The following is a 19,909-nucleotide window of genomic DNA, read 5'->3' as shown; positions in this document are numbered from 1 at the left end:
TGTGATTTTTATTAAGCATTTTATCACAACTCAGGGAAGAAATACAAATATTTAGATTCTAGAGATAGAATCTAAATATAAACACTAAGTCAAATAAGAGTCCAGGCCACAAAGTAACTGGAAGTCTTTCAAAAATCACACATCCTTCCCAGATCTCTCAGAACCACCTAATTTAAAAGATTTTAATGATTATTTGAGCTCAATGATTTTCTGAAAAGAAAAAATGCTAAGGGCCAGAACTTTCCAAGTCTACATTTCAAAATCATTGAAGATATCTCTGAAATGTAAATATTTGGGGATTAATAAAATTCAGGTCACAAAAGCACTGTCTTACTGTCTTCAAAAAGTTATCAGAGGATAAATTGTGATATATTCAAACAATGTATTACAACTCAGGAAGCAAAAAGAATGAAGTACTGATACATGCAACAACGTAGATGAATCTCAAAAAAATTAGGCTGAGTAAAAGAAGTCTTACATAAAAGTATACCCTGTATGATTTCATTTATATGATATTCTAGAACAGGCAAAACTGATCTATGGAATGAATGAATGAATAAACAAAATCACAACAAGAGTTACCTCTAAGGCTAGGATAGAGATGGAGATTGACTGGGAAGGAATATGAGGGAATTTTCTGGGGTAATGGAAATGTTCTAAATTTTAACAAGAGTTGGGGTCACACAGATGTATGCATTTGTCAAAACTCACGAATAATATACTTAAGATTTATGCAAAATTTATATAAATATTACCTTAAAAAATAAACCTTAAGCAAATATTAATAATTCCAGTTATCATATACCATGCTAAAGCATTTGGGGTGATGTGTATAAATATCTGCAACTTATTTGGAAATGGACATAAAAATTAGATAATGGACAGATTATAATAAAGCAAATATAGCAAAACACTAACAACAGTAGAATCTAGGATATAAGTATGCTGAAGTTCTCTATTTAATTCTTTCAGATTTTCTGTATGTCTGAAAATTTCCATAATAAGATGTTGGGAAAAAAATAAAGATGACATTCAGAATTCAAAAGAAAATTTAAAATATAAAAAATTTAAAATATGTTCTGTAAAATATTAACAATTTTCCTTTTACATATTAACATTTTAATCTGTTTAATGTCAAAAGTGACCATCTTCTAAAGAGCAAACATTACAGGACAAAATATTTTAAAAAATTTTAAAGACATACCCGAATTTCTTGAAGATTGTGAAAATTATTTCCTACTCTGACTGAGATCTTGCTTGGAGTATAGCTTTCATCAGATTTGTAGTCCGCATAAATACATAATGTCTTCACTGTTGTTTTTCTTCTAAAAGCAATAAAGTAAAAACAAAAAGCCTTTTATCATGTGGAAAGATTATATACAAAACATGTTACCTTCTGATTTTAAAAGTCATATAGTTTGCTAAAATGAGTGTTTGAATCAATAATTTCCATGTTCTTTAATTTTAACAATGATGAAAATGAAGAACATATGAAAAAATAGATACACATGTTATGCTTTTACAGACATCTCTTACCTAGAACATGGTCAAGAAACAGATGTAAGCAAAAAAGAAAGTTTAGCCAAAATAGGTACCTTAGACTGCAAACAAGCATTAAGAGTTTTCAGTTCTCATTTGTATTTTAGACAAAGGAATTATTCTAACAAGCTTGTTTTTCTTTACTAGTTAGTAGTTAATTACTTAATTTCCTATGTTACTACTTGAAAACAGCTAAGTGAGAAACTAATTCCAGCAAAAAGAAAAATGTTTAAAAAAACAGAAACTATAATCTTATTACTTAATGCAAGAAATAAAATTGTTTTTAAAACATACATATCTTAGAAAAATAAGCAAAGACTACATAACAAAAATTAATCTCAGAAAACTGCAAGTGGCCAGAAAACATGAAAATATGTTCAATCTCTAATAATCAAAGAAAAAGAAATTAAAACATACATAGACATTAGTCTTTTATCATATTGGGAAATATGATAATAACTGATAATACTCAAATTTGATTAGAAAAAGTTACTTTCATAGCCATTTAGTAGGTACAAAGCCTTTGACTCACAAATTCAACTTCTAAGAATGCATTAAAAGACAATAATAACACAACTACTCTAAAGCAGAAGAAGAGAAATCTTTATTGTTCTGCAGTTAAATTACTGAAAAATTATAAACAACCTAAATGTCCATCTCAATACAGAATTAAACAGATTACAATATACCCAATTTAATGAAGTACTACACAACTATTTAAGATACACATAGATATGTAGTTATAGTAGGAAAAAAAAGCAGATTACAAAACAGAATATAAAAAAGGATTGCATTTTGGGAAAAACAAAAAAACTTTTAAAGTCATATAAACCTACATATGTATAGAAAAAGGTCTAGATAGAATCATACAAAAATAGTAAAAGTGACTATTTTGATGTTGTGAAACATTTCTTTCTTTATGATTTCTATATTTTCTGATTAATGTTTTAAAATAAGCATGTATTATTGTGGTCATTAGGGGGAAAAAAGAGACAATTTAAATATCAACCAAAAAACCATAAGGAAGTCTATTTAAACGTGCTTTAAAAGTTAAGATCTGATATAAACCGGCACTCACTTAATAACGAGCTCCTTGAACAGAAGTAGCCTGTGTCAAAAGTCAGTCTATAAAAACAGCAGGGGATCTATAGCTCTTAGCGAGGGGACCAAACTTCTATAGCTCAAGCTTTTCATCAGAAAGGAATGGGGAAAGTTAAGGACTTTTCCTCAAATAATAAAGACAGATCAAGATGTAAAACGCTAAATACTCAGGAATTGCTGACAGGATAAATACCATTACCAGGTTTTCAAAAGAGGCCAGCGGTATCAAACTGACATCCTTCTCTGTCTGCTGCGCCAGGAAGGAGACAGGAGGGGAAGGGCAAGAAAGAAGGGGAAATTTTGAAGGGCATACAAAAGATCTTTTCTCTGATGCACCAGCCATAAACAGGCAGTGAAAGGTCTTTCTTATCATGGAGAGATCAAAGATCATGAAGATTACCCTTAAGGATTTCTTTCTTTTTTTTTTTTTTTTTTTAAACAAAAGCAGATCTAAAGGACCAAACTTTTTGCTTAGAATAATTTCATCTCTAAGTTATTAAATTCCGGATAACTTAGTCGCTGAACCTACAAGATAACCAGGGTTAGGTTAGAGAGGCAAAGAATAATAATAACACTAATGATTATAAACACAACAGCAACAGCAGAAATAGCAAGTGAATAAGTGAACACTCTGTGTCTGGCCCAGAAGCAATGCTTTATATGTATTATCTCATTGACTCCTTAACCTTGTGATACAGGAACTATTATCACCTCTATTTACTGATTAAAGAAAAAAAAGTAACACTCAGGTTAATAACTGGCTTAAGGTCACAAAGCTAGTAGGTGGGCAGTGTTGTAGTTTACGCATGTATCTGCCTGCCTCACATGATCTTAACTACTATAACCTTCCTATTAATTAATTGTACTTAGCTTATCCAGCATTGTCATTGACACCATTTAACAGTAACATGTAGATGTTTATAATTCTTTAAATTTGAGCTACATCATGAGTTCTTAACCTTGGGTCTATGTAGCCCCAGAAATCATATGTATAACTTATGCTATATATGTAGTTTCATTAGATTTGAGAAGGAAACTGTGACCCCCCCCCATAAAGTTAAAACTGTTACTCCATAAAGCCTTTTAAAATTATTTATAAATTTTATCTCATGGTAAAATTTAAAAATAATATTGCTTAGAAAATCATGCTGCTTGTCCAGTGGCAATGCATGTGGGAAGGAAGCACATACATTGTGCTACAGGACTTGCCCCCCCACCATAAACAACTACAATACCAGACAACATATATGGAACAATCGTCTGCAGACACTGAATGACAAGACGCAAAGGCCTGTAAGTCCTGAGAGAAAGGAAACAAATGAGGTGAGCCCTATGAATAACTGGGCTTTCTGACTGATGGCAATTTCTCAACTGCTATGCAGGCAGAGAAAAGCCTAAAAGAATCTTGCAGTCTCACTGAACTGAGGAAGGAGCTATACTGAGAAAAAACTCCAAAAATCTGCCTGGAGTCCCCTTGAGTCTTTGAACACCAATCTACACAGGCATAGATAGGGTGACCACAAAGACATGCAAAGAACAGTTGCTGGGGGAAGAACAATTACTGAGAAACAGTAAGCCAAACAATTCCCAGAGCTTTGCACAGAGTAAGCAAACATTAGAGTTCCCAATAACCAAAGTGGAGAATCCAAATAGCTCCTCAAATGTCTAGGACATTCATTTGAGATCCCAGAAGGATCAAGCCTTTGTATTCCATGAGTCTAATCTTGCCCAAGAGAAGTGATCTTCAAGAGTGGTCTGGGGGGCTTTCCTGGTGGCGCAGTGGTTGAGAGTCCGCCTGCCAATGCAGGGGACACGGGTTTGTGCCCCGGTCTGGGAAGATCCCACATGCCGCGGAGCGGCTGGGCCCGTGAGCCATGGCTGCTGAGCCTGTGCGTCCGGAGCCTGTGCTCTGCAACGTTAGAGGCCACAACAGTGAGAGGCCTGCGTACCGCAAAAAAAAAAAAGAGTGGTCTGGGGATCTATGGGGGATCTGTAGGGGATTTCAAGATCCTTTCAGGGCATCAACAAGGGCACAACTATTTTCCTAATAACACTAAGATGTTACTTGCCTTTTTCAGAATCATTCTTTTATGAGTATACAGTGGAGTTTTCCAGATGTGATCTGACACGGGATACTGTAAAAGATTTAATGAAGAAGCATATGTGTGACTCCAGCTGTCTCCTCTGAAGCCAGACACTAAAGAGATTCACAAAAAAAGTAAAACAGTAACACTCTTCTCACTATTTTTTGTTTTGGAAGAGACAGTTATTTTTCATCTAAAAATGGTATTTATGTTAATAGGTTAATTATTTAACTTTAGATGAATAAATAGATACTTTAAAATTCCTCAGCTATAATTTCCAATATGGTAAATACTGAGAGGATATAAAAAGTAAACAGAAGATCTTTGGAGACCTCAATAAAAGTTTAAAGTGGTACTGAAACCAAAAAAACTGGAGGCTTACTGCCCTTGAGCAGGGATCAGCAAACCACAGCTCAGAGGCCAAATGTGACTGACCACTTATTTTTGTAAAAAAAGTAATATTGAAGCAAAGCAACACCCATTCACTTACATACTGTCCATAGCTGCCTTTGCACTACAACAGCAAAGCTGAGCAGTTGCCACAGCTTAAAACATAGTTTGCGAGGCCTAAAATATGTACTATCTACCCCATTGCAAAAAGTTTGCTGACTTCTACCCTAGAGTAAAGGGTACTCTAGACCAAAGTAAAGGGGCTTAAAATGAAGCCTCAAAAAGATCAAGTTGATTCTTAAGAGCTTACCTGCCTGCCAGAACAAAGTCTAATCGTCTTTATAAAACAAAATCCAACACTCAACATGGTAAAATTTACTATATCTGGCAACTAATCAAAAATTACTGCAAAGAATCAGAAAAATATGACCCATAATGAGGAAAAATCAGTCAATTAAGACAGATATAGAAAAGACTGAGATGATGGAATTAAAAAATAATAATTTAAAAAGAGAAAACATAAACATGTACCTATAGCTATATAACAAACCACCTCAAAACTTAGTGGCTTAAAAAAATAATCATTATTTTGTTTATGAATTTGGAATTCGGGCAGGGCCCAGAAGGGAAGGCTCCACACAGCACTGGGCGTGGCTATTTGACTTGAGAGGTGAAGGACCTGCTTCCAAGACGGCTCACTAACATGGTGGTAAGCTGGTGATACTTGTCAGCTGGGAGCCTAGCTGAGAGCTTGGGTTTTGATTCACTTTTTTTATGGGCTTCTCCATTTGATGTGGGTTTTCTCACAGCATCGTAGATGGGTATCAAGGGAAAGAATCACATAAAAGAGAGAACAAGGCAGATTGCCTTTTATGATCAAGCCTTAGAAATAACAGTATCATAACATGCATACTCTATTATACAAGAAATCCACAAAGGCCTGACCAGTTTCAAGAGGGGAGACATAGATGTCGTCTCTTGATTAAGTAGTAGCAAAGCTGAAGAAGAGTATATGCAATAGGAAATAATAATGTGAACATACTGGAAAACATTGTCTCCCTTCCCTGGAAATCAGGGGGTGGAACTGAAAGTTCCAACCTGCTAATCACATGGCTGGTTCTCCCCACAACCAGCTCCCACCCTTGAGTGGAATCCAAAAGTCACCTTCCCTAAAGTGTTTTCAAGAGCCTGAGAGCAAGAAGTCAAATATTATCCCATTGCTCTTAAAATTCAGGAAATTCCAAGGGTTTGGGGAGCTGTGAGCCAGGAACTATGAACGAAGACCAAGTATATATGAAACATCTGAATAACCATGTATTCTTCTTATAAATCACAATATTGTAATAACTGAATACTAGTAACAACTTTGGGTCAATAAATTAGATAATTTTGATAAAATGGACAAGTTCTTTGAGAAAAACAAATTATCAAAACTGATTCAATAAAATAGATAATCAACAAGGATCTACTGTATAGCACAGGGAACTCTACTCAATATTTTGTAATAACCTATATGGGAAAAGAATCTGAAAAAGAATGGATATATATATATATTTATAATTGTGTCACTTAGCTGTACACCTGAAACTAACACAACATTGTAAATCAACTATACCCCAATATAAAATAAAAATTAAATTAAAAAAAAAATCTGCTGACAACTGAGGCATAAAAAAACTATATTTTTCTGGGGGGAGAAATGTCTCAATGAACATGGGAGAAAAATTGGTAATTAAAGAGAAAATCTGTGCTATGGCAAAAAAAAAAAACTGATTCAAGAATAGAAAATCGGGCTTCCCTGGTGGCGCAGCAGTTGAGAGTCCGCCTGCCGATGCAGGGGACACGGGTTTGTGCCCCGGCTCGGGAAGATCCCACGTGCCGCAGAGCGGCTGGGCCCGTGAGCCATGGCAGCTGAGCCTGCGCGACCGGAGCCTGTGCTCCGCAACGGGAGAGGCCACAACAGTGAGAGGCCCGCGTACCGCAGAAAAAAAAAAAAAAAACAAAGAAAAAAAGAATAGAAAATCAATTAAAGAAATAAGACGTTTTATGTTTAATTAAAAAACCCAACAACTTCACACAAAAAAAACTCTGGGAACAGATAGCTTCAATGGTGAATTTTATCAAATATCTAAGCAAGAAACAATAGTGATTCTATACGAATCTTTTTAGACTTAAAAAAAAAATAGAAAAGATGAATGAAACTAAAACTGGTTCTTTGAAAAGATAAACAAAATTGATAAATCTTTAGCCAGACTCATCAAGAAAAAAAGGAAGAGGGCCCAAATCAATAAAATCAGAAATGAAAAAGGAAAAGTTACAACTGACACCACAAAATCCAAAGAATCATAAGAGACTACTACTACAAGCAACTATACACCAATAAAATGGACAACCTAGAAGAAATGAACAAATTCTTAGAAAGGTACAGTCTCCCAAGACTGAACCAAAAAGAAATAGAAAATATGAACAGACCAATTACCAGTACTGAAATTGAATCAGTAATTTAAAAACTCCCAACAAGCAAAAGTCTAGGACCAGATGGCTGCACAGGTAAATGCTACCAAACATCTGGAGAAGAGTTAACACTTACCTTTCTGAAACTATTCCAAAAAATTGCAGAGGAAGGAATACTTCCAAACTTATTCTATGAGGACACCATCACTCTGATACCAAAACTGGACAAAGATACCACAATAAAGGAAAATTACAGGCCAATATCACTGATGAACATAGATGCAAAAATCCTCAACAAAATACTAGCAAAGAGAATCCAACAATACATTAAAAGGATCATACACCATGATCAAGTGGGATTTATCTCAGGGATGCAAGGATTTTTCAATATCCACAAATTAATGTAATATACCACATTAACAAATTGAACAATAAAAACCATATGATTATCTTAATAGATGCAAAAAAGCTTTTGATAAAATTCAACAACCATTTATGATAAAAACTCTTCAGAGAGTGGGCATAGAGGGAACATACCTCAATGTAATAAAGGCCATATATGATAAACCCACAGCTAACATCAAACTCAATGGTAAAAAGCTAAAAGCTTTTAAGATCAGGAACAAGAAAAGGATGCCCCCTCTCACCACCTTTATTCAACATAGTTTTGCAAGTCCTGGCCACAGCAATCAGAGAAGAAAAAGAAATAAAAGGAAAACAAATTGGAAAAGAAGAAGTAAAATTGTCACTGTTTGCAGATGACATGATGCTATATATAGAAAATCCCAAAGACACTACCAGAAAACTACTAGGGCTAATCAATGAATTCAGTAAAGTTGCTGGATACCAAATTAATACACAGAAATCTCTTGCATTCCTATACACTAACAACGAAAGATCAGAAAGAGAAATTAAGGAAACAATTCCATTTACCATTGCATTAAAAAGAATAAAATACCTAGGAATAAACCCACCTAAGGAGGCAAAAGACCTATACTCCAAAAACTATAAGATGCTAATGAAAGAAACTGAAGACAACACAAACAGATGGAAAGGTATCTTGGATTATAAGAATCAATATTGTTAAAATTACCATACTACCCAAGGCAATTTACAGATTCAGTGCAATCCCTATCAAATTACCAATGGCATTTTTTACAGAACTAGAACAAAAAATTTTTAAACTTGCATGGAAACACAAAAGACCCCGAATAGACAAAACAATCTTGAGAAAGAAGAATGGAGCTGGAGGAATCACACTCTCTGACTTCAGACTATACTACAAAGCTACAGTCATCAAAATAGCATGGTACTGGCACAAAAATAGACATATAGATCAATGGAACAGGATAGAAAGCCCAGAAATAAACCTATGCACTTATGGTCAATTAATCTGCGACAAAGGAGGCAAGAATATACAATGGAGAAAAGATAAGTGGTGCTGGGAAAACTGGACAGTTACATGTAAAAGAATGAAACTAGACTATTCTCTAACAACATATACAAAAATAAACTCCAAATGGATTAAAGACTTAAATGTAAGACCAGATACTGTACAACTCCTAAAGTAAAACATAGGCAGAACACTCTTTGACATACATCGCAGCAAGATTTTTTTGGATCCATCTCCTCAAGTAATGGAAATAAAAACAAAAATAAACAAAAGGGACCTAATTAAACTTAAAAGCTTTTGCACAGCAAAGGAAACCATGTACAAAATGAAAAGACAACCTACAGACTGGGAGAAAACATTTGCAAATGATGCTACCAACAAGGGATTAACTTCCAAAATACAAACAGTTCATATGGCTTAATAACAGAAAAACAACAACCCAATCAAAAAGTAAGCATAAGACCTAAATAGATATTTCTCCAAAGAAGACACACAGATGCCGAACAGGCACATGAAAAGATCCTCAATATTGCTAATTATTAGAGAAACGCAAATCAAAACTACAATAAGGTATCACGTTATACCAGTTGGAATGGCCATCGTTAGAAAAATCTACAAATAATAAATGCTGGAGAGGGTGTGTAGAAAAAGGAACCCTCCTACCCAGTTGGTGGGAATGTAAATTGGTGCTGCCACTATGGAAAACAGTATGGAGGTTCCTTAAAAAGCTAAAAATAGAGTTACCATATGATCCAGCAATCCCACTTCTGGGCATATATCTGGAGAAAACTGTAATTCAAAAAGATACATTCAGGGCTTCCCTGGTGGCGCAGTGGTTGAGAGTCCACCTGCCAAGGCAGGGGACACGGGTTCGTGCCCCGGTCCGGGAAGATCCCACATGCCGCGGAGCAGCTAGGCCCGTGAGCCATGGCCGCTGAGCCTGCGCGTCCGGAGCTTGTGCTCCGCAACGGGAGAGGCCACAACAGTGAGAGGCCTGCGTAACGCAAAAAAAAAAAAAAAAAAAAGATACATTCATCCCTATGTTCACTACAGCACTATTTACAATAGCCAAGACATGGAAGCCACCTAAATATCTAAAGACAGATGAATGGGTAAAGAAGACGTGGTATATATACACAATGGAAAATTAGTCAGCCATAAAGAAGAATGAAATAATGCCATTTGCAGCAACATGGATAGACCTAGAGATAATTATATTAAGGGAAGTAAGTCAGACAAAGATCATATGATATCACTTATATGTGGAATCTTAAAAATGATATAAATGAACTTATTTACAAAACAAATAGACTTAACGACATAGAAAACAAACTTATGGTTACCAGAGGGGATAGTGGGGTTGGGGGGAGGGGAGGGCAAATATATTAGGAGTTTGGGATTAACATATATACACTACTATGTATAAAATAGATAAACAAGGGCCTACAGTATAGCACAGAGTATATTAAATGTCTTGTAAAACCTATAATGGAAAAGAATCTGAAAAAGAATATATATATATATATATATATATATATATATATATATGTGTGTAAAACCGAATCACTTTGCTGTACACCTGAAGCTAACACAACATTGTAAATTAACTATACTTCAACTTAAAAAAAATGGTTAAAGAAAAAGAAAACTAGAGGCAGAAACACTTCCCAACTCATTTTATCAGGCCAATATTACCCAGTAATAAAATCAGACTAAGATATTACAATAAATGAAAACGATAAACTAGTATCCCTCAAGAATATAAACATAAAACTTTTCAACAAAATATTAGTAACTCAAAACCAGTAACTTATAAAAAAGGATTTAAAAATTAAACAAGGATATATGACAACAAAGGCATAAAAAATAGACAAAATGAGTTCATCAAAATTAAGCACTTTTATAAAAAGGCAATCCACAGAATGGGAGAAAATATTTGGAAATCATGTATCTGATAAGGGACTAATATCCAAAATACATATAGGACTCCTAAAAATCAACAAAAAACCAAAACACTCAATTCAAAAATGGGCAAAGGACTTAGCCATTTCTCCAAAAAAGATATCAAATGGCCAATAAGCACATGAAAAGAGGCTCAACATCACTAATCATTAGAGAAATGCAAATCAAAACCATGAGATACCACTTCACACCCATTACAATGGCTATTATCAAAAAATAGAAAACAAGTGTTGGTATGGATGTGGAAAAATCAGAACTCTTGTATATTGCTGTTCAGGATGTAAAATGGTGCAGCTGCTGTGGAAAACAGTATGGTGGTATTTCGAAAAATTAAACATAGAATCACCATTTGATCCAGCAATTTTACTTCTGGGTATATGTGCAAAAGAACTGAAAGCCAGGACTCAAATAGATATTTGTCCATCATGTTCATAGCAGCATTAGTCACAATAGCCATAAGATGGAAACAATCCAAATGTCCACTGATAATAAACAAAATGTGCTACATACATACAATGGAATATTATTCAGAAGGAATGAAATTCTGATATATGCTACAACATGGCTGGACCATGAAAACATTATGCTAAGTTAAGCTAGAAACAAAAGGACAAATATTTTATGATTCAACTTTTATGAGATACCTAGAGCAAGTTACAAGAGATGTATCTAAATCTCTGCTTCTAAGACTACAAAATAAAGATAAAAATAGCTGTAAAGGCTAAAGGAAATAAATAGGGAAGGCATTTAGCAAAATATCTGGTATTTAAAGTCTTTAAAAAAATATTAGCTGTTACCTTCATTTCTGGTGTATACATATTTAATACCCTAGGACAGGAATTGGCATACTACAGCCGACTGGCTGAAACCTGCCCACCACCTACATTTGTAAGATAAAGTTTAATTATAACAGCTAAATTCAGTCATTCTGCATTGCCTACAGCTGCTTTCATGCTATGACATTAATGAGTAGCTGCAACACAGACCAGCTAGCACACAAGGCCTAAAATATTTGCTATTGGGCTTTTTCATAAGAAATGTGCTGATCTGTATCCTAGGACAATAAAAACAAACTAGAAGTACAATGCTACAGAATGTTAAAATAGATGGTGTAAATGGAGCAAGATAAGCAAGTTAACTGGTTTCCATCTGTCAATAAATTCAAAGCAAATGACAAACATATGGCGGTTCTCCATTTCCCCCCAAAAGTAAGCATTTCAAAACTGAAAGGGTCCTTAGAAGTAATAAGTTAGAATAAATTTTTTATCATCACTCCTGGTGTACTTAACGCAATGCATTAAGGCATTGCATTGGGTCATAAGCAAAGCATACTTTTCTGAAATAAATCATATTGAGAAGTATATATGAGAAATATCTACATAAAAGGAACTGTGTAAAGTACCACAAAGAATTCATAAAGGAAACAACAAGGTCCTACTGTATAGCACAGAGAACTATATTCAATATCCTATGATAAACCATAATGGAAATGAATATTTTAAAAAAAGAATGTATATATATATGTATAACTGAATCACTTTGCTGTCCAACAGAAATTAACATAACATTGTAAATCAAGTATACTTCAATAAAAAATGTTGATTAAATAAAAAAAGAATTCATAAAGGATAAGACAATAAACTTAAAACATAATCTAGTTGAGTCGAAAAGTAATCTCTAAGGCTTATAAAAAGCAGAGTTAAGTGCATTTCAATATAATTTCTATATTTCTTTAAATTTTATGTAAATAAAATCAATTTCTTTGTCTACTTATAACCTATACAAATTGAAAAATTCAAAAATGTATTACCTGAATTGGATGTTCACTAAATGAGGCTGGGAGCCATCTGACTGCCAATAAGTTTCTAGATTGTCATCTCGTAATTGATCCACTCCAAATCCTGAAAGCACCACGAGTGACAATAAATTCTCATGATAAAGAAAGAGCCATATATTCAAAATACAAAATTACCACATATATTTGTCCAGAAAGTTTGATAAAGAGGATAGTGAGTACTGTGAAATTTAAATTAACCAAAACTCTTCAATCCTTTTAACCAGACCTCACTTCTCAGAAGCATAAAAAATTAATAAACAGAAATCTCAATTAAACAGATTTGGGAGACCAGAAGGGGAAGTTCTCACACCCTGTGACCATAACGGAGCCCAAGAAGAAGAAGAAAGTCTTCTTTCTTGGCAAGGACTCAGCCAATGAAAAGCCACGGCCTCTCTGTTTACTATAGCCCTCCCAACTTCCTTTTCCTCTCTGTAAAAGTGTGCTACTTCCTTTCAGTGTGGAAACTTGCACTTGGCTTGCCATGGTTGCAGACTCTGAATTGCAATTCTCTGCTGATCCTAAGTAAACCCATCTTTGCTGGAGCAATATCTGGCAGACTGTTTATTTCACATCAACATGTTGGTGGCCTCTATGGGGACGAGAAAAGACCCCCAATGTTTCCAAGGCTGGTAAGCAAACAGGTGCAGTACCCACCATTGAACCCACTGTCACTCACTGCTTTCTCACTGACCCTGGAGTTTGAAAGTCTTTCTCTTGGATCTCAGCACACGCCCTCTTTGCATTTTAAGCTCTCCAGGCTTTATTCGGGATCTATTTTAAGGTTTCATCTCTTTGGTTAAGGCTTTGTTTTGTATATGAGTACTCATTTGGCAGGTCAGTCTAATTTTGAGATCAGACTGTTTCAACCAAATCTGACTGAAAACACCTTTGGCCCATTCATTTGGGAACAGGGGCTGTTTCTCTGAAACTGTTCGTTTTCTTCATCCTCCTCCTTTGGAAGGGGCTGTCCTATGGAAATTGGCTGTAAAAGTCTTTGGCCTGGCTCCTTCTAAAACCAAGCTGTCTTCTTTGAACTGGCTGGGATTAGCCTGCAAGCTGTTTGAATTGAGCAGTTTGTGCTGTAAGCTGTTTGGAAATTGTTCTTCTACTCCAGAGAAAAGCTGAGAAATGGGATCCTAGTTATCTAAACATTTTGAGGGTACCCACCCCCTAGGAGGACTCCAGATGATTTTGTATAAAAGCCAAGGTCCTTCCTCAGGCACATTTCTAACTAAATGGACCAACCTGACCAAAAGCAATTTAGAATAGAAATGGCTATTACAAAGAACTTTTGAAATCCCTAACTTAATTTTGTTAGCACTGAATTGGACTACAATAGCTCAAAAATTTCCAGAACTGAGTGAAATGCTTAGTTTGATTGGTATTTTGAAGCTTCTCAACATTATCAGGGGTCTAAAATTGCCTCTCTGCAAAATAAAATTTTAAGATTAACTGAGGCGAACAAATGATTAAAGAAAGATACAATGGCTCCTGGAGCCTCAGGCTCTATCTTCCTTGGCTGTCTGAGGCGCCACCTCAGGCATCGTCTTCTCTCCCTCCCTCAGCTGCTGGTGGCCAGACTCCACCTCTGGCGCCATCTTCCTCCTTCCCTTCTGTGCTGCCTACACCTCTATTCCTTCAATTCCCCCATACTAATTCTCTCACCAACCTTCCCCTTTTCTCTTAAACTTTCCCAACTCCCTTTTCCTCTGAACTTGTCAGAACCTGCCCCTTCAATATTAAGCCTTCTAAGGATTCAGAGGCTAGACCCTTAATTTCATATTTCCCTGGACCAAAACTGAACCGCAAGCCATATTCAAAATTTTCCCAAAGTAACTGAAGATCCTCACATATTTGCTGAAGAATTTAATACAGTCATTAAAACTTAACCTGGTTTCTCTGACTCCTATCAACTAGTTCATAGCTTTTTGGTGACGGCCAGGCCCAGCAACTGAAAACTGCTAATTGGAAAAATCCTGAATGTTCTCTAGAATTACAACTGGGAGACCAGTCCACCAACTTATTATCATATGACCAGGCTTGAACAATCGCTAGGCAACTTCATCGAGCAATTCCTGAGGCTTTTCCAAAGTCTGTTGATTGGAACAAAATTCAGACTTGCAGACAAAAGTCTGATGAACCTGTTTATGATTACTACAATCAACTTCTAATTGTTTTTGAAGAAAATTCTGGTCTTCCTTCAGATATTGATTCCACCCAGGTCGTTTTTAACTATGTTTATTAATGGACTGAACTGGGACCCTTCCCGTCTAATATAAAGGACCAGGATAGAATGGGAAACTATGTTCACTCCAGATTTAGTTAATCTGGTAAACCAGTTCTCTGGCATTTTAGATGAGTCACCTCAAAGGAAGACCGCCTAAATTCTTAATTTTCAATTCCAGCAAATGAAGACTCCTAAACAGAACCAAAACCCTCCTAGTTTCTACTATTATTGCGAAGAGTCAGGACATTGGAAAAAACACTGTTACAAATTTAAGCGTTTCAGGTGCCTTCAGCCCTCTAACCAGCCTCTCCAACATCCTCCCAATTCTCAATGACAGGGCTCTGAGGAACTATAGGGCTCTTCCCAATGCTCTCAATCAGTTTGGAGAAACATTTCTCTAGACTGGGAAGGAATCTCTTCCAGTCCTGACACTGGAGCCACACTCTAAACCCCACTACTATAAAACAGCCCCTGCCCCAGAGAACTAAAACAATTCAAATAGTGGGAATCTCTAATGATCCTCAAGAGGCTCCTGTCTCTGAACTCGTTCCCTTTTGTTTAGGCCCTTTGAGAGTTGGACACTTTTTTTTCCCCTCAGTTCATCCACCCCTATTCATTTATTAGGTCGAAACTTCTTAGAGAATTATCATGCCGGAATTTCTCCCAAAAGGGGAAAATAATTTTAGAAACTGACGGTAGTCATCAGAATAAACAACCAGGTGAACTAAATGACCCTCTGACATCTTTTATTTGTTCCATCTTTGATGGTAGATCAGATTCCAGAAACACTGATCATTTGTCCCTATTATCAGCTACCACCCTCCTTATGGGCAAAATCTCCAACTGACGTTAACAAAATTCACAGCACACCTCCCATCAAGATTCAAACAGACCCCTCAAAACCTCTTCCCGGAATTAATCAATACCTTATATGTAAGAAAGTCTTTCAAGCCATAAAGCCCATAATATAAGATTACAAGGCTCAAGGCCTCATTATTCCTTTTACTAGTCCCTGTAACTCTCCCATTTTACTGGTGAGAAAACCTAAGGGTGGACCTACCAGCAATAAACAACATTGTTATTTATCCCTGGACACCCTGTTGTTCCTAACCCTCATATGTTACTAATGCCCATTGCTACCATGAGTAAATTCTTAACTGTAATTGATTTATGCAGTGCATTCTTTAGTATTCCAGTTGAAGCCCACACCTTTTTGCCTTCACTTGGAAAGAAATACAATTCACCTAGACAGTAATGCCTCAGGGTTTTACTGAGAGTCCTGTTTTCTCACAAATGCTAAAAGCTGATCTGAACAATATAAAACTCCCTAGGAGTTCTACTTTGTGGCAATATGTGAATGACTTGCTTCTTTGTTCTCCTTCTAGAGCTTCCTCACAGGAAAATGGCATCCACCTGCTAAAGCTTTCAGCCTTAATGGGACATAAGATTGCCAAAGAAAAATTGCAGTTGGCCCAAATTCAGGTTTGATATTTAGGGCATCTGATATCAGAACAAGGGCTACACCTAGATCCCAATAGATTTCATGGTGTCCTAAGTTTCCCAAAACCCTTAAGTGCCAACTGCAAGGTTTTCTCAGGCTAGTTGGTTATTGCTGAAATTGGACTCTAAATTTCTCTTTTATGGCCAAAGCCTCTATATGTTTTACTTAATGATAACAGCCCTGACCCAATTTTATGAGAAGAACAGGAGGACATAGCCATCAAGGCCTTAAAGGAGAGTTTGATAAACCCACCTGCCTTTGGGCATCCCAATTATCAGATTCCCTTTTTCCTTTTTGTATATGAAAAGGGGAAGAGAATGTCCTTGAGTTACTCACCCAAAAACATGGGGCCCACCATTGACCCATAGGGTATTATAGCTAGCAACTGGACCCTGTGACATAGGGATACCCCCCTTGCCTTAGAACCAGTACAGCCACTGCCCTTTTAGTTAAGGTCACCAAGAAAATCACTGTGGAATCCCCTTTAATCACTTTTGTACCTCATGAAGTAGAAGCTCTCCTGAATTCTCATCACATTCAACATTTCTCAGTCAGCTGCCTTACCTCCTATGAAGGCCTTTGTTAAGTGTTCTTCACACTACTCTTTTACACTGTAAAAGCCTGAATCCACCTACTCTTTGCTCCTCAGCAAATTTATCTGGAAATCCTATATCATCCAGCCATTCCAGATAACGGAAAACTATCTGGTATTGTTTTTCCTGATTAAAATCATAATAATTTATACTAATTAAAAAAATAAAGTGTGGAGTTTTCAAAAAATTTAAGCAAAACAGATTTAATTTATGTTTTATTTTTGGACTAAGTAGTATATTCATTTTAGATCAAATTCACAAGGTACAAAAAAGAACATGGTGAAGTCTCTCTACCCCCAGCATCTAGTTGCCTTCTCCAAATATAATCCAAGTTATCAGTATCTTACATACCCTTGCACAGATGTAAGCAAATATATATATTCTTTTTTCCTCTCTACACAAATGATGGCATATTATACATACTTCTACACTTTGCATTTTTCTTTTCATTTAACATATCTAAAAGATTAACCCGTATCAATAAATTAATAATAATAGCAAACACTGATATCACATTTAATATGTGCCATGCACATTTCTAAGCATTTTATATATATTAAATCATGAAATATTTATTAACTCATATAATAACTCGGTTAACCTAAACATCTTTTAAAAATTCTGTATCAGATCATCTCGCTTCCCTGCTTAATATCTCTAGCGATTTCTCTTTGTACTTAAAATCCAAATTCTTTTCCAAGGCCTACCAGAGTTCACATAATCTGACCCATGTCTAATTATATCTCCAATGTCATCTTCTACCACTTAACCTCCTTACAACTCTCCAGCCACACTAGCCTTCTTTCTGAACTTCAAACATGCCAAACCAGTTAGCTTAGAGCCTTTGAACTAGGTGTTCCCTGTGTCAGGAAGCGTCTTCTCTGAAATCTTTGCATAGTGGATTCTTCTTAACATTTACATGTCAGTGCAAATTTCACTTCCCATGAGAGGCCCTCCTTGATCTATTTATTATATTGCTGTTTTATTTTCTCCAAAGCACATATTGCTATTCAACTCAGAAATTCTTTAACTCAATGATCGTAACTGTCAGTTATAGCATGAAAAGAAAATAAATATTTAGTCAGGTTTTTTTTTTTTTTAAGAAAAATAGAACTTACACCACCCAATTATGCCTCTCAAAATTAACTCATAAAGGCAATGTCTTGGTAGAAGATATGGATCAAGCGGAAAGTATGTTCTAGGTATTCACAAAATACAGCCTCATCAAATCCCTTATTTTTGTCGGCTTATAAAATATCACGTATAGAGTCAAACATAGAAAATGTACCTATTTCTCTCCTAATCTTCTTTCCCAACATGGTATGCATTTGATGCTTATGAAATTAAATGGTTAAATTATTATAATAAGACTCTGTTATCATGCCGGCAACCACACAAATCTGACCTTTAGTTTTTCCAGTCTCTTGGGCAGAGACTGACAATTGTGCTGAACTGTGGAATTGTTTTCTGATGCGTATTCAATTAAGCTGAATCTACTAAATACATTCCAACTTTAATCTGAGTGAAATATTGAACCAGCATTTCCAAAGATAAAATAATAATTTTGCAAAGCCATCTACCACCAACCATACTAGTAGCAGTGAAGTACATCTGTATCTCCCAAAGACTGATACTAACATTTTGAAAGTTTATTAAAATTCTCCCTTATATCAGTGCTCACCTGAATTACTGCATATCTCCTAACTCATTTCTTTACCTCTAATCTTGCCTCACTTCAGTCCATCCTTCATAGTTCTCAAATGTGAACAAACACTGTTTCATTCTGCTACTTTAAATTGCTCAATGGCTCATACTCTCTGTACAATAAAGTATGAACTTTTAAAAAAATTTTTATATTTTTGGCCATGCTGCGCAGCTTGCGGGATCTCAGTTCCCTGACCAGGGATTGAACCCAGGCCACAGCAGTGAAAGCCCAGAATCCTAACCACTAGGCCACCAGGGAACTCCCAGGTATGAACTGTTTAACAAAGCCCCCTATGATCAGGCCTCTTCCTAACTAGCTAGTTTCACCTATGCCACTTCCCTCTGTTCTAGTCTTACTGACTACTCACAATTCTTCGAAAGAACCATGTTTTGCTTAGCTATACACCTTTGCACATACTGTTCCTCTTGCCTTTATGTCCTTCCCCAGTGAAATTCTACCTTGCCCCATCGTGCCAGATACACATCATCTCCATGAAGACTTCCCTGATCCTCTGAAGCAGTGTCAATCACTTTCTCCTTTGGCCCTCTACTGCACTGAGCCCATGCTTAGAGGGAAGCAGTATGACCTAGTGAAAGCCTGACTGCCTTGAGTCCCAGCATTCCCACTTATTAGGTGATATTTGCCAAACTGCTTAATCTGTCTGTACTACAGTTTCCTCGTTTGGAAAATGATAAAAAATAACAGTAAATACTTCATACGACTTTTGGAGACTTTACTGAGACAGTTGTTTATTTTATACATGCAAAGTACTTACAACAGAACCTCTCTAGTAAGCAACAAATAAAAGTTATAAATTATTCCATTGTATAATAATGACTAATTTAAAGATACAATTCCTCCATTAGATCGTGAACTCCTTGACAACAAGGTCTGTGTGTCTTTTTTATTTTTTAATCTCTAACAGTGTTATAGATTTCAGCAACTGTCTGCTGACTTGAACTGAAAAATATCTGACCATAAAGAAGTAAGGTTAAGTAAAGGTTAAACAACTAACTTTCTCATGCTGTTTCGCATTAATAAAGACTATTCAGTCATTCATAACATGCAAAATGATAATCATATAATTATATTTCACTGATGAACACAAAGCTGAAAATCACAG

The 19,909-nt window shown here is 35.8% G+C and overlaps 1 protein-coding gene across 2 annotated transcripts in view; it reads right to left on the bottom strand.

Annotated features, from left to right (window-relative positions):
- The window catches only part of ANAPC10 (anaphase promoting complex subunit 10), a 76,375-nt gene that overhangs the window by 46,736 nt on the left and 9,730 nt on the right, over positions 1–19,909 (bottom strand). For both annotated transcript variants that reach the window (XM_032632702.1, XM_032632701.1), the window contains exons 3-4: positions 12,734–12,824; positions 1,205–1,325 (exon numbers count right to left, since the gene is read on the bottom strand). In XM_032632702.1, coding sequence (XP_032488593.1) covers positions 1,205–1,325; positions 12,734–12,824 — 212 coding nt within the window. The remainder of the gene's footprint in view (positions 1–1,204; positions 1,326–12,733; positions 12,825–19,909) is intronic.

The sequence above is a fragment of the Phocoena sinus genome, chromosome 5 (assembly GCF_008692025.1).
Source record: "Phocoena sinus isolate mPhoSin1 chromosome 5, mPhoSin1.pri, whole genome shotgun sequence".
Classification (NCBI taxonomy): Eukaryota; Metazoa; Chordata; class Mammalia; order Artiodactyla; family Phocoenidae; genus Phocoena; species Phocoena sinus.
The sequence above is the reverse complement of the archived record's forward strand: the minus strand, read 5'-3'. Positions and strand labels throughout refer to the sequence as shown.